This window comes from Strix aluco, chromosome 6, assembly GCF_031877795.1.
Source record: "Strix aluco isolate bStrAlu1 chromosome 6, bStrAlu1.hap1, whole genome shotgun sequence".
In the NCBI taxonomy this organism is placed as follows: Eukaryota; Metazoa; Chordata; class Aves; order Strigiformes; family Strigidae; genus Strix; species Strix aluco.
Genome location: NC_133936.1, coordinates 403,206 through 419,298, shown reverse-complemented (window position 1 = coordinate 419,298; position 16,093 = coordinate 403,206). Strand labels below are relative to the sequence as shown.

At 38.2% G+C, this 16,093-nt stretch overlaps 1 protein-coding gene across 16 annotated transcripts in view; it reads right to left on the bottom strand.

The window, feature by feature from the left end:
* The window catches only part of BAZ2B (bromodomain adjacent to zinc finger domain 2B), a 157,029-nt gene that overhangs the window by 111,909 nt on the left and 29,027 nt on the right, over positions 1–16,093 (bottom strand). For 15 of the 16 annotated variants that reach the window (XM_074828375.1, XM_074828366.1, XM_074828374.1 and 12 more), the window contains one exon: positions 4,459–4,501. Coding sequence is in view for 14 of the 16 variants with exons in the window: in XM_074828366.1 (XP_074684467.1) it covers positions 4,459–4,501 (43 nt within the window). In the remaining 2 variants the exon portion in view is untranslated. Of the gene's footprint in view, positions 1–4,454; positions 4,502–16,093 lie in introns of all 16 variants that reach the window. The other variant, XM_074828385.1, reaches the window with a different exon arrangement.

The window sequence follows — 16,093 nt, the reverse complement described above, 5'->3', positions numbered from 1 at the left end:
CAACCTGTGCCAGGGCCTCACCACCCTCACAGGGAAGAATTTCTGCCTTAGATCTCATCTGAATCTGCCCTCTGTCAGTTTAAAACCACTGTCTCTTGTCCTGTCACTGCCAGCCCTGGTAAAAAGTCTCTCTCCATCTTTCCTGTGCTCCCCCTTTACACACTGAGAGGCTGCTCTAAGGTCTCCCTGGAGCCTTCTCTTCTCCAGCTGAACCCCCCCAACTCTCTCAGCCTGTCCTCACAGCAGAGGGGTTCCAGCCCTCGGACCAATGTTGTGGCCTCCTCTGGACCTGCTCCAACAGGTCATGTCTTCATTGTACTGGGGACCCCAGAATTGTTTTAGGGAAATATAAAACCAAAGATTCCTTTTCCATAAGCAAATGCACCTTCACATGAATTCCCTGCGTTCTTCTGAGTATTTACACGATGAAAAAAGGCAAATACAGCTACATATCTAGATACTTAAGCTAACTTCTGACAAGAATGGGAACAGTTGCAGGGAGGGAGCTAATGATACACTTGTATTGCCATAAAAGCATAGAACTATGTTTGTTAACCCAAGTTCATCGAATTTTTCTTCTTTCTTTCCCCCTTACCTCTCTGTACACTGTGTTCCAATTTGTTATCAATGGTTTCTCATTAGCTGTCAGTTCCCAGACTTCTTATCAAACTTCACTTACAGCTGAACATTCACATTTTTTGTACGATTTCTTTTGTTCTGAGACGTAGCAGCTGACAAGTGATAAAGCACATGGTTTAAAAAAAAAAAAAAAAAAGGCAAGATGTTTGCGTAACTTGCGTGTTTCTGCGAGTCTGCTCTGTTTTTACTTCGTTTGCAAACAGGCTACTATTTACATACACTTCAGTTTCAGGTAAGGGAATTCCTTTTCCTGGCAATTTGGTTCTTTAGAACCAATAGTTCAAACATATAGAATCTTTTCCTGGGTCTGACAGTAAAAAAAACTCAAACACCTTTTTTGTTGTTGTTCACCTTCACATTTCTAGTCACCAATTCAAGGTAGCCTAATGCATATTTCGTCACTGTGAAAATAAAACTGGATGGTTTTCAAAACCTGTGAAATCCTTACTTCTACTTTCTGTAGAAAGCATGATTTATGAATCCTTTAACATCCTTCTCTTCTTTGCTCAAGTTTTTTTTTTCCTACCCCCTAACAAATGGAAAAAACTTAAGTATAGATCTCACCTACAAAGATTCTTCTGCTAACTGCAGCATTCACCAACTCTAGAATTCCTGTAATGGCAACATCTCTCATAAACATAACTTGTCATCACAATTTTGGTTGAATTCTGAGACCTCTCTTATCCTTACCTTAACTCTTTTTGTTCAGTCTTCTGCTCAGCTGATCTTCTACTTTTAAATCACTTGTTTAATTATAGCCTTTAATAAACTGTTTAGTTACAACCATATAGAAAATTTTTAGAAACCATTATCTACATAACTTTCAAGTACTCTGTCAACATTCTGCGGTATTTCTGCTTCCACAGGTAAAGTGTTACTGTTAGAATTCACCACCACCACCTTTTGGAACAAATAAAAAGAGCCATCATTAGAGATTAAAAGAATTTTGTAATTTAGGAGTAGAAATTAGTATCCTCAAGAACCTCTTATCTAAAATTGCATGACTTCAACAGCAGAAAAAACTACCAAAAAAAAAAAAAACCCCACCACAAACAAATGAAAAGACCCCACAACTCACAAAGGAATTATTACTTGCCATTTTTCCTTATCTTTTCAAGCTCTCCCTTGAGCAACCTATTTGTTACAACAGAATGCATACTGAAGTGCTATTTCTTTGGATGGAAGGGTTGTTATTGCTTCATAACAAAGTACGTTCTGTAGGCTAAAGAATACACTGTACCCACAAAAATGTTAGAGATGACTAAGGATATGTTTCTGTTTGGTTTTTAGAGATTTGACATTTTTCATCCCTCACAAAAGGATTAAGTAACTTACAGTGGGCCATAAACACACAAGCAGAATAAACTGGTACACTGAGTTAGTACAAACCATCAGCCTTAAAAACTAAGCTTGTTGAGAGAAAAGATGGAAAACCTGGATATTATTTCCCTTGCATTTTTTAAGGCCTATGGGAAAACTGATCAAAAACCCTGTATCTTTCTATAAATTCCCCCTGTTCTTCTCCAAATCGCATATTTAAAGGGAGAAAAGTTATGAATGTCAACCTGACCATTTACAGACCATTCTTCTCATTCTACTAAGGTACTTCTTTGTTCAGCGTCCATCCTGATTGTTCCACAGAGTAACCCAGGTCAGCTGCAGCCAGCTAGCAGCTCTTATTCTGTGGCTGTAGGTCTAGGGAAAACTGCCCCTCAAAGCAGGATCTGGACTTGCTTGTGGGTAATAACTCCCAAAATATTAAGGAGAAAGGAGCCCTCATAAAACGCTTGAGTGTTCAGAAAAAAACAGAGGGAAATTTTCAACTTAAGCAATGGGTGTTTTCATGTTTCTATGTACCTGTATTCTCAGGACTGCGTCTCCTTCCAAAGGAAAAGGACTAATTTTTTTTTTTAAACAAGATTTCACAGGTCAGAAAGTTAGCAGGTTTACCTTTTTAAAGCCCAAGATACAGGTGATGTTTAATACTAATTAGATACTACACCCTACCCCCTGCAAAACTGGAGAGTGCTTCTAGGAAGTTCTGATGTCTCTCTTCAGACACAGGGAGGCTGGGAAGGTAGCAGTCTTTCAGTTTCCATATGTCCCCCCCAAAAAAATGTTACCTCATTACAAAAAAACAACAGAGTTCAGCTTTTATGAAAAGAAAGTTTTTTCATTAAAACTGGCTCACCTTACAGAATCTGGCAGTATACTACTGTATTACAGAAAGTCTCACATCTGATGCCTGCAGTAAACTCTAAATACTAGATACAGTCTTCCTATTTTTGCCTATTACTGCAAATTATTTAATCACTTTCCTAGTTCTGCCTTTTTTTTCCAACTGGTTCAGATTGCTGCTCCTCACTTCAAAATAGCAGGCTATCTTACCTCCCGCCCTTACCTACTCTCATATCACTGCCTGCTAAGCAATGTGTTCACAAGAAAACTGCTCTGTTGACCTTTAATTCACTTGATCCCTCCTATTTAATAGATCTGCTCTCTCCATAGGAACCTGTTTGTTCTCTGAATTCAGCAGATGTTGGTGCTCTTACTATTCCCGTAAATACTGTATTAAGTCACATGTAGTGGTTTTAATAGCTTCTCTGTACAGAAAGTGTGCAACTGTACACTTGAAGAAGTACTTCTAAAACCTTTTAAATTTAATCTTAAAAAAATACTGTAACCAGCATGCAAAAATTATTCACTTAGCCTTTCTTTTTTCCTATTGTCAGTGCAAATTTTATCTTTACTGATTGTAAAGTTACCTCTGGGATGAGGGCACAAAGCTCGCTACTGAAACATAAGACTGCACTGTATCACACAATATCGTGTCTGGAATCTAAACAAGGCTCATGTTAACCAACATATCTCATTACTGGACACAAACTTACAATATGTTTTCACAAATTTAAGTATGTTATTTGCTATTTTCAGGGTACATTATCACAAGTGTATACAGAACTGATGTTTAATATGAGGAGCACCAAAATAGTAACCTTGAAAAATTATTTCAAATCTATTTCAAATTTTCATCTCTTACTTTATGTACCTGAGACAGTAAGTACAATAAAAGTTAAAAAGCATGCCTGAAAGTTGCATCTGTGGGGTAAGCAAAGCCAGTCAGAATTTCTGTTTAAACCTCTATCTAGTTTAGTTTTTACTGTTAACTTTGTCTAAAGCAAAGTACTGGAGTAAGACACAAACACTTTTTTTTTTTATTTATTTATTCCAAAAAACCCCAAGCAAATTGATGTGAATGCAAAATTCTTCATTTCCTAATAGTCTAGTAAACTATCTATTAATAAAACAAGATAATTCATGCTCATCATGTAGCAAAATATCACACATTCTCTGGCTATTCAAAATAGTTTTCAAAGTTGCTAAAATTGATTATGGAATCAAAATTCTCAGTATAATCTCTTAATCTATTTTAAATATTCCCTTAACTGTATAACATCAGACATCAAAACTACTAAAGGTATATTGAAAACATACAACACACTAAAATTACATTCTCTCGTATCTATATTTCAAGCCTACATGCAAAGAAATTCAGAAAGAATGATAACTTATTATGGATATTAATTATTAAAGACCTACTCAATAGTTAAGGCTGAAGTCACAAAAGTAATTGCACACGTTACAATGCATGTGGACTAAGAATCTAAAAGTCTCAGTTAAGCTTGTGCTTAATCTGAAATCAGGACCTAGATGCAGAATTTAGCACTAAGCCATACAGCACAGAACATTTTCCTTTTCCCTAGATGATTCATGCTTCTCAGAAAATTATCAGAATGCTTACTGCTGTCACTTACTTACTGTGATGAATGTGGTCAGTTCTGTGACATTGCTGGTTTGCAACCTGCAGACAGAAAACAATTAATAATCAGCTGAGTCATCCTTTCATCAAGTAACTTTTTTACAAGGACAAAGCCACTTCAAATAGAACAGTAAAATTTCTCAAAAAGACATATCTGTGAAGTATTTCCAGTGTACTGAAAACACTAATTCTTTGGCACAGCCAGATATGAAGCCACTAAAACAAGAACAGTTTAAGCCACATGCTTAAATGTAATCACACTTTTTTTGTTTGCAACCAGCTGTTTAAAGACACATACCCATTTTACCCTTACTAAATTCTAATGATATAGTACAATGTGTTCTCCTTTGGTGTACACAGTAAGTCAAATGAATCTTTCTATTAAAATGCAACAAAAATTCTGGCCTCACAGAAATCAATGGGAATTCTCAGTTTTGTTTATATGGAACCAGAGTTTCATTCCCTTACTGATGCTCTCTAGCATGAGGATTTCAAATTCTCCTCATGCTATAAGAATTAAAAGCATCTCTGTCAGTACAAAATCCACGCGTATTTCACTGAAAATTTAAAACTAAAAATAATTTTTGAACACTCATTTGGATTGCTTTCTTCCCAATTTCTTTCCCCTGGGTAGATCAAGTTTTTCTAAACACATAGTTCATACACACTGTATAGGAAATAGAGAACAGCATAACAGATGCAACAGAATACAACCAGCAACGTTATTTACTATAGTAGCAGAAATCTGATATTGTTGGGATTTTCTAGTAATTTTTTTTTCACTGAAGACTAGTAAAGAGTCAGTGAAATTTTCTATCTTTTAAAAATATCTTGTGTAGCATTAAACACGTACTTGCTATACAAAGCTTGTAGATGCTCTCTTCAGCTACACTGGTAAGACAATTTTAACTAAGCAAATATGCATAATTGCCTACATATAAAAAACACTAGGCTAAAATGGCATTTCAGGGTTTTTTTTGTTCTTGGTTTGTCTGGGGCTTTTATTTTACACTGAACACTTTTTTAAAAACAAATGTGTAGAAAACTGGATGTTTTTACTCTAGCATTTTTTTCTACAGCACCACACTGATAGGAGCATAAAGTTAGCGTATTCAGTGGCACAGTAAAGAAAACTATTAATAAATTTTAAACAAACAAAACTTCAGCCATTTGCATGAGCAAACTTCTTTTACAGAGTTAGGCAAGCTAAGTAACAATTTAAATCTAGGTAGGTAATTACATCAACAACAGCCATAGTTTTTTTAATTTAATTTTAAATTACAACCTGTAAACGTGTGGGCATTAACACCAAAAATTGCTTTTTTGTTTATTATGGCCACTACTGTCAAATTACACTCCCAGGCCTGTCAGGAAAACAACAGGTATTTTTCTCCTTTGTCAAAGGACAACCAGGAACAAATCGTTCCTCATAACAGCCAGTGGCATCATCATCAACCTATCAGGAAAGGAATCATGTTTGTTCTCCCAAGGAGAACCCAAAACATTACTGTTTCCCTTCTCTACCCTACTGCCATGCTTTGACAACACCAAAAAACCCCCAACCTACTAGACCAGCAACAAGAAAGAGAAGTGAGAGAAGTTGTTATGACACAGTAACTACACCATTTTAAAAGTGGAAGCAAAGCATTCCAGAGAGAAAAAGCTACAGAAAGTATGTATTTTGCTACTCTCAACCATCCTGCTGGCTGACTAGAACCCTGAACTGTCTCTTCAGAAAGTAGGTTAACAAAGTGGTATTTCTCCTTCTAAGTTGGAAACAAGGTTATTTCCTCTACTAGCTGAAGCTCAAGTACTTGCTGCCTGTTACAATTTTGCACGGATGTTCCACTTCTGACTACATCTGTACCTGTGGCACTGATAGGTTTTGGTAGTCCTGAAGGCACTGAATAGCCCACCAAAACCTGGACCCTGGGACAAGGTTCAGCAGAGTTGAGGACAGTCAAAACAGCTCTTAAAGTTCCAGCTTGCCATTTGCAAGGAATGAGAACCAACTACCTTCACCAGCACACAGAGCGTACCGCACAGTCACAGCTCCCCCAGCCCTCAATACGGTCCAATTAGGTGAAAAAGTTTCTCTATAGAAAAGCTACCCAGATCCCTAAGGATCCAACCACATTGGAAAACAGCCTACTTGTTTCCCCAGGGTAACAACTCTCCAAAAAAGAAGAAACGGGAGGAAAACCTGAGGAGTAGACTCAGCCTGATGCTCTCTTGACAATCTGTTGCTTCAACGCATCTTTACCAGCTGCCGACTTCTCTATACTTCATCTGCTCTCATGGATGCAGTATGTAAACCAAGGAGTGAGGAAAGAGAGACAAGTTTTTTTCATCTCTTCTCTATCCTTAGTACATGAAAAGGGTCACTACTTTGAAAACCCTCTATAACTTTACTAGAAACACAAAAAATTGTAAACAAAGGAGTTTCTGCAATTGGAATAGGCAACTGCAAGTAAAAACAGGTAACAGTTTTAAAAACAGGCTTTACTATGGCTCCAATACTTCAAGGTCTGCATGCATTAAGAATTATTCCCAAAGCAAAAAATTTCAACATTAGCCACGTGCATAACCAAAATCACTTTGTTTGTCTGGAGCTCTCTCACAGCTTCATACTGCACAAATTACTCCAAATAGCAATGTAAAATATATTTCAACAACGTACATTCCGTTAGTTTTCTTTGACTAAAGACCTACTGAAGTCAGTTTTTAATCTTAAATGGTGCAATAAACATTTCAGTCCACCTTCCAAACTCAATAGAAGACCTCAAGATCTGCTGCCTGTGTGAGCTTTCAGCCTTCTATACTGACACTCATGTTATTAGAGGTCATGTTCTATGTCCATTCCTACCTTGAATACCTGTGTACTTCCATGAGCTAAAAGGCAAGTACTTTTCATAGGCAGCTGAGGCATGAAGTTGACTGCACCCGAGGAAAGGGGTGGGGTAGGAGGATTGTCAAATCTAAGCTTGGAAAGGAATGATAGAACACGAAATCAGAGCAAGATAGATGAGCAGAGGTGTCAGGAAACATCTCGGAGACGTGAGAATGAAAAACCAGGAGGGGAAGGCAGCAGAAAACACGCAATTGTGCAATACCAGCAGCAGGTGCTACGGTACGCAGATAGGATCATTTCTTAATCTCTTTCTTGAAAAACTTAACAAATACAGGAGCACAGCCCCCTATTAAAATATTATATGATACTATGCAAATCACACAGCATATATGAGCATATGAGTATCACATACTTTCATTAGGCTAAATAAAAAGTCCGTATTCAGCAGGAAAATTTTAGCAGTACATTCAAAATTACAGGTAACAAAACTAGTACTAGTCTTGAATTAATCTAATTCAGTGGTCAAATGTTCTTCCTCAAACATTGTCAACTGCACATAGCCAAGACTTTAGTGATGGTCCAAATCCAAGAATTCTACAGATTGGGGAAGTAAATCTGTCTAGATATATACATACAAACTTACCTACTGTCTTTTGATAAGCCAAAACTAACTTCAGCTGCACCATTTTGTATCACACACAATTGACTGACAAACGTCCTCTGTATCTAATACTCTCCAAGGGGAAAAAAAATAGTGCCTTTTGATGCAACTGCTGTAAACCTGAGCAAGTAAGTTCAGTTTTGAAGAACAAAAAGAGAGTTGTTTATTACATTTATGTAAGAACAAGTCTAACTTTCCATTTCTTACTCAGGTAAACAAACAAATGCAAATACAATGCAACATATACAAAATGCATCACACACTGCCCTGGCTCCCTCTCCCATATGCTGTATAAATTTGCAATAAACAAATTACCAAGTTAACCAAACACTATTGTCCTTTCTTCATCAGTAAAGAAAAGCGTATCTAATGCATTGTCTTGTATTACTGAGACTGTAATACTGAGGCTGTTTACTCTCTTTCCAAAGACTATAGGCTTCATTCTTCGAATTTTACTCACTTGCTGTAGAAAGCTACCTCAGTACATTAGTAGCACTCACCAAAGTCAGTCAGTCAGTGGTCCAAGAGCTCTAGAATATGCACAGCAATTATTTTCCCTTTGAAAGGGAGAAGAAACTTACATGTTGAAGACATCCCTCCCACCACACCCTGCCTGCCCCAGCATCAAAGAAATATTACAAGCTCACATGTTGGAATGGATTGGAATCTGCCTTGTGAATTTTTCTTAAAAGATAATGGCATGTTTATATAGACATAGCTAACCTTCCCAGGTTTTTACTTTGTTCTTAAAATAACTCTTATGAAAACTTTTTGTTTTTAAAAACAAGATTGGCACCCGTCAAAAACCCAAAGTCCTAGAATTTAACAGTGTAATTTAGGCTTTAAATATGTTTTGTATTTCTATCACAAGATTAAAACAATGTTATACAAGATGCATTCATTATTCCACTACTTTGAAACCCTTCTCTTTGGTTTTAAATGTATGTTTCATTCCACAATGGTTACAGTATTTCCTTAAACATGAAAGCACAATGAATGGCTTAAAACTGTGTCACCATTGTCTCATCAAGTGCCATTTTTTCATTTTGTTCCTATTCAGTTTCTGTAGGACTTCTGAATCTCCCTCCTTTCGTTGCCTTGGCAAATCTCAGCCACACACTGTCCATTTCAATAATGGCATTTCACCTCCCTGTAACATGTTAACAAAAATGATGCTCCTCTTGCTTCGCAGCAGTTGCAGAACAGACAACTTCCGTAACTCTAATCACTGCTTTATTTTAAGCACAGGGGAACTTTACATTTGCTATCACCTGTACATTTCACCTGTGCATGAGATAAACACTTATCACACATTGAATTAGCTTGACTTTACTTTAAAAATTATTTGAAGATTAAATACGAAGCAGAATTCATATTTTCCCTTCTTTCCAGCACCTTGTATTTCGTCCTCCTAAGAGAGTCAAAAGATGATTAACAGTGGTGCAATCCAATTATTTCACACTTTACCTTGGAAAACTCTAAATAATAAACCTGCTTTGCTTAATAGAAATTTACTCTTTACCCTCCAAGTAAATACAGTCGCACATTTCTTCCTAAAAGGAAGTAGCACTCAGTAGTAAGATAACTTTTTGGTTAGCATTCCAAGACCTAATTGGACATGTGCACATTATAAGCAAACACATGAGACAGTGGTGGAGAAGAGATAAGAGGACTTTAATATCACAAGGAACATTAAATAAGACAATATAAGAAACGCACATAGTGGTGGGCACCGCAAAACCCACACCGTCTATACCCTATAAGCTTAAACTGGGTTACCAAAATCACAATGTGTGGGCTGCTTTGTATAAAATTTAATTGTATGAAGACATCTAACTCAAATTCAAGGGTAAAACCAAAATAGATCTACCACACCACTTGCCAGATTCTCAGAGGCAAGAGACTCTCCTGTAAATAGGATATATCCACATTACAATCCCCATTGTGACGGTTTAACTAGTTTTCAGCCAAGGTTAAACTAAGCTAAACAATGCAACTATCATCTTACAGCACACAACACAGTGCAGTTAATTTTCAAGTATTTACTGCTTTTCTCTTCAGCCCCTTGAGAAGCTGCACACTACTGTCGCTACACCGTTAGCAACACCTAAGTTAGCCAGTCCAAACGGTTCAGGATTCTGCGTGCACTACTTCCACTGCAAACAGTAGCTCCTCAAAGTTTTGTACGAGTTTTCAGGAACCAGATTCTCTATCTTCCAAAATCATTCCCTTATCCATTTATAAATTTTAACCAACAGTACTTCAGTTTAATGTACTCTTTTTCTCTTTCTCATACCGTAGCTTCTGGTTGCAACTTCTTCTAAACAAACCCTCTCTATTCTGAGGCTATCAAAATCAGCCTGAACCTGCTGGCTGCATGCTCGGCAGTTCAAGTCACACTGCTCTTGAACCCCCAGTTGTAGCAGGCATTGAGATGTACCCTGGTAAAGCAATCTTAGTCTACTTACACACACGCATCTCCCAACAGACCAATTCACCTGACCCTTCACTCAGCTGCGCAAGCCTACGATCCAGTGCAAAACAGGGGCAGGATGCAGCCACAGCAGCGGGACTGTTCGTACAGCAACATCTCAGCACAAGACCAAATAAGGCACAACAGAAAACTGTACCAATTAAATGGAAGCAGTCTGACTCTAAATTGTTTTATACTTCTATTAGGAAAAGCCAGAACTTTGATCATCACAACCAGAAGGGATTAGATGGCCCAAATAAAGATAAGTATTCAGGTGGCAATAACACCTTTTGACAGCTGTGGAGTTTCATTACCTCAGTACCTTACAGCTGCCTATCACACACTTCTACCATTCACTTTACAACTTATTGACAGGTCCAACTCAATCACCAGTGTGTATCATTACAACTGAAAGGCACACCTGCTGTGGCAAATGTGATTCTGATTGTTACATCCTCCAGAGTCCATCCTCATGTTTGCTTTTTACAAAAGACCCAACTTTTTTTTATAGGGCAAAACACAACTAAGACAAGTGACTGTGAGGTTTGAAAAATCATATGGTTTGCTGCAGGTATATGTATCTGAAGCTTTAAATTTTGAAACTAAAAACAAAGGAAGCATCTACTTTTATAAACAGTATGTTCCTTACATATTTCAGTATCTTTCTTCTCCCTGATTAAAAGCACAAAGACTGGTTTTGGCCCCAGCGTCCAAAGTGCAGAGCAAACAGGTGCCCTAGATATACAAATACTATACTGAGTGGAAAACTAAGCTAAAACTCAACAGCAAAGCTATAATTCGGCGTGAACTTAAGGAAGTTATACAACAACAACTTCTATGTCCAACTGAAAAAAAATATTAAAAAGTACCAAAGAATACTGTTTCAGACTAAATATTCTCTTCCTTGACACAACTGTGCACACACACAAACATGGAAAGCTCAGGGTTTACTACTGATGCAATAACATAACGTATGTATTCATGCAATAACATAAGTCCTTGTCAATAGTTTCTTCTTTTCCCTTTTAGTATTCACAGTTGTTCCACTAACAAAGCCCAACAGAAAAGCATTTTGTTGTGGTTTATTTTTTAGAGTTGTTTTTAGAACTGATTATTACAAAGCATAAAGCAAAGTATCCTTAAACACAAACAAAATCCTAAGGCAATTTGAGAATAAAAGGCCAGAAACAGCCGACATTCCACACTGAATGGAGATAGGTGGAAGCTGAGTATTTAAAAGAACACAAAACGTAGGGTGTCTAGAAGAGGAGATTATAAATTTTCTTTTATATTTCCCGATACGAGCTGGTTTTGGCTGGGGTAGAGTTGATTTTCTTCACAGTGGCTGGTAGGGGGCTGTGTGCTAGGTTTGTGCTGGGAACAGTGTTGACAATACAGAGATTTCTTTCATTCCTGCTGGGCAGTGCTTACCCAGAGCCAAGGGCTGTTCTGCCTCTCCCCCCAGCCCACAGCTCAGCACACAGAGCTGGGGGAGAAGAGGGACAGGGGGGACGTTGGGTGCGAGGGCGTTTGTCTCCCCGGGCCACCGTCAGGCGTGATGGAGCCCGGCCGTCCCGGGATGGCCGAGCACCTGCCCGCAACGGCGAAGAGCCAGTGAACTCCTTGGTTTGCTTTGCTTGTGCGCGGCTTTTGCTTGACCTGTTCAACTGCCTTTGTCTCAGCCCACGAGCTTTCTCGCTGCCACCCTTCCGATTCCCTCCCCACCCCGCGGGGGTCAGTGAGCGGCTGCGGGGGGCTGAGCTGCCCCTGGGGTTAAACCACGACACCGCATCAAAGCAGCGCAGGCAAAGTCTCTCCCTGGCCGCGCTGCAGACACACAGGGGGGAATAACCGCTCCTCACTGCAAGAATGGGACAGTTCATGTGGACAGGAAAGATTGTATTTTTTTATTTTCAGATTTCATTATCAACTATGCAACGTTAACGTAACCTAATCTTTTTGTCCTGCATTATTTCCTTATTGTGTGCGAAGTAAAGAAAAAGGAAGCTTCCTGTGCTGAATATTAGCATATAAATAGCGCTAATTGAAGTTTGACTTAAGTGGGAAGACAGGGTGGGGTGAATTCCCACCTTTGTTACTGTTATCACTTCGCAAGGTGTTTTTTTTAAGCAAGACTAGAATAACTGGTTTACATTCTGGCAATGGCACCTTCTCAATTAAATCAAAACTTAGAATCTGAAAGCACTGCAGAATGCAGCAAAAACTGCACTATTTTCATAAAGCCATGAGGCAAGTCATTCTTGACTGCAATTTGCTTCTTTCTCCAGCGCAAACATACTACAAAAGATGTGCCTGTCTTAAAAATTGGACTTGGTGCCCTTTTTAATTATATTGCAAACAAAGGTTGAAAGAACAACGGGTTTTCAGGTTACGTTCTTCCTGGTTTTCATTAGTAATTCAGGACTTGTCTGCTCTGTAAGTTTACTGTGAGGGGAGAGCTAACAAAGTTACAGCATTATAAAAGACTGAAAAAGTGAGATTAGGGAAACTTCCTCAAACTGTTTCATGCTTCTGTTAACATTTATAACTAGTATTTCTTGAAAACCTGATAGAAAGAACATTTGATAAAACGGGGGCACTTGTTCCCTAAAACTTAAATAAATATTTGAAAAAACTGAAGCAAGTTTCTCTTCTCTGGCAAGACCAGATATGCCATTACTCATACTTTTAAAAGTCTTAGCAGAAAAGTCATTAACACCTATTAAAGACTAACACATGACAATCTGCTTCTTGGAAAACCCTTCTACCAGAATAGTTGAAAGGAAGAGAAAAGAGAAGTCATGGCCCTAAAATACACAGTTTTAAGAAAGTAAGCTGATAAAAAAGCCACACGTATTTTTAGAAATATTTTTTTTAAAGGCTTTTATCTCCTTTGATGAACTAATGTGTTGAGAACCAATAATTCAAAATACGGATTTAGAACAAAGGAGCAACCAAAAAAACCTCTGCTGTGGCAGCACATTTAACAATGGAAGCTTTGTGCAAATATATGATATAGTTTCAGGAAATTTTTATGACTTCGGAAACCAATAATTCAACAGGAGTTCAGTATTTCAGCAACAGATTTTAGCAATGTGTATATTAGTGCTAGCATAGACTGGGCATCAGTCAGTACAAGGAATATTTAAGTACTAGAAATCAAATGCTTTCCCTAAGAGCTTGGGTTCTGGATTTAATTTCTTCTGAAAGATTTACATAGTTGGGTTTTGCCTGCTTGCAGTTCTTCCCCCACTCCCTTCTATAAATCAGTGTACTAATTGCACACAACTGGAAGAGACTTCCTGAATCAAATCTACTTCCTTCCTATCTCACACAATGCAATCCTTCTCATAATGGATCAAATGCCATCTTAAAATTTGGCTTCCTTCTCCCATCTTTATGTTCCTCAGGTTTTATGCCTAAAATTGTTCTTTATCAGCTTAATGCCTTTTGTTTGAATCCTACAATTTTTGTGTTCTTTACACTGTTCTTCTTGGAGTTTGTGGCCCATCGGGCAGGAGTATGCAAGCTCTCCGTTTTTAATTTTGTTAAACTAAACCAGTCTAAGTTCTTTCAAACCCTCTGTAAGTCCCCAAAGTGAAACAGAGGTTCACTCAACAGTCAGGAGTACCATCAGAATCCTAGTGTATGTTCTCACCTATTATAGTTTCAAGTATTTTGAACACAAATAATCCTTCTGGAACAAAACAGAAATACACTGTATTCCAGATGAGGCCTTACCAGGACATTCCCAATGCAACAACGATGTAAGAGAACCGTTAAAGCCACGGCACAAACAGCCTACCGTCCAGAGATGCCACATTCACGTCAGCAATCACTCGAGTACTGGCCAATACAGACAGAGCAGTCACATGCTCAGCCGCTGCCATGCAGAACTGCTTACTGATTAAGCTCTTGCTGTACCTTCTAAACAGGAACAATGCAGCTGGAGGCAGGGACGTGAAAAAACTCAACAGACCTGTCTCCAGTAGTATCAACTGCTACTGGGTCTCTTTAATTTTAGCTTAAGACCAAAAATTTCTTTAAGACCTTCTTGTTTCTTCTACTCATTTACAATTGTACATTCCTCATTCCATTAAGTATTTGAACGGAGAAAAACAAACATAACTGTTTTCTCACATTATTACTTTATCATTGCTCAGAGAACTAACCACTGTTCACCTGCATTAGACAAAATTCAGAAGTGGCAGGAAACTACCCACATCTTAACTTTGTAAAAACGGAATGAAGGTAAGAAATGTTAATTCAGTTTCATTGTACTAAGAAATCATCTTTTGAACAGCAGAAAATGGGAGCTGTCTGTTTTTATGACAAATGTCCTAAGCTCAGGAAGCCACATTTTTGTTGTGAGTACACTAGCACTGCTTTATGAAAGCAGAAGACACACAAACCCTTTGATCAATTACAGTCCCTGCTTTTTTTTAATAGTGGGCAGACTATTCTTCTTTGTTGTAGAGAAAATACAGGAGTTAGTCACCTGCTAGAACACTGCACACAGGAACTATGAATTGGCCCCAAAACGCAAGACTGAGCCTTCTAGCCCACAGTTCCTCTGTATTCTTTTATTCAAGTAATTTGATCTATGCACCTGGAGACTCTTCTCATATTCAATTCTCTGGGTATACAGATCCACTTACATAGACTCATTTAGGTTGGAAAGACCTTTAAGATCATCGAGTCCAACCGTAAACCTAACACTGCCACTAAACCATGTCCCTAAGCACCATGTACATGTCTTTTAAATACCTCCAGGGGTGGTGAGGCTGATTTCCAAATGCTGAAAATCTCTATATACACTGTGTGAAGAACAAAGAGGATCCTCCTCTGTGCTTATTTCTCTTCCAGTGCAACAGGCCACAAAAGCTTAACTACTCATCTGAGGCTTTATTTAGTTCAGTCAGATTAAAAAAGAATTCATCTTAAGTCCTTTCTGCATTTCTCAGGTAAAACATGTGTCTGCAAAACATGCCAGTTTTGTAGCATTGTTACCCTCTCACAGAAATAGAATTCAAGCTACAACGTGAAAAAGTTCAGAATGCTGAGATACTGTTTTTTAGTCACATGGCTGACCATTTCACACAGCTTGACAAGGTGAGATTCCTAGACTCAGCTACTAAGGAAAAAAATCCCTTTGGAAGGAACAAAAGCTGCATGGATTGTCACAGCTCTGTCAGCACATCAGACGCTGTTAGGCCATGAACCTTTCCACATCAGGACCTTTCACTGTTATGATGGATGAAAGCAATGATGTCAGCAATGACAAGAAGGTCTACATCATGATTAGGTATTTTGATCAGGATTCAAGACTTGTGGAACACCAATCTCTTGGCAAAGCTTGTTGAAAAGTGCTGAAAGGTGTTTGCATCACTTAATTAGTTTTCATCGACTCCCACATTCTACAGACACGATAGAATTTTTCTCTGACTCAGCACTTACAGGGATCAGCAAGCACACTTACAACTAAAAAGTGTTGGCTGTTCTATGTAACTTCCTCCATGTGTCACTTCCATACATTTGATAAACAAGAATGATGTCAAGGCCATTCTCTAACAAGTGGGAACATGTTGATTAACAACTCTACCATGCCAGTATAAATTGAAGAAAGGAACACTGTCAGTAAAAATACAA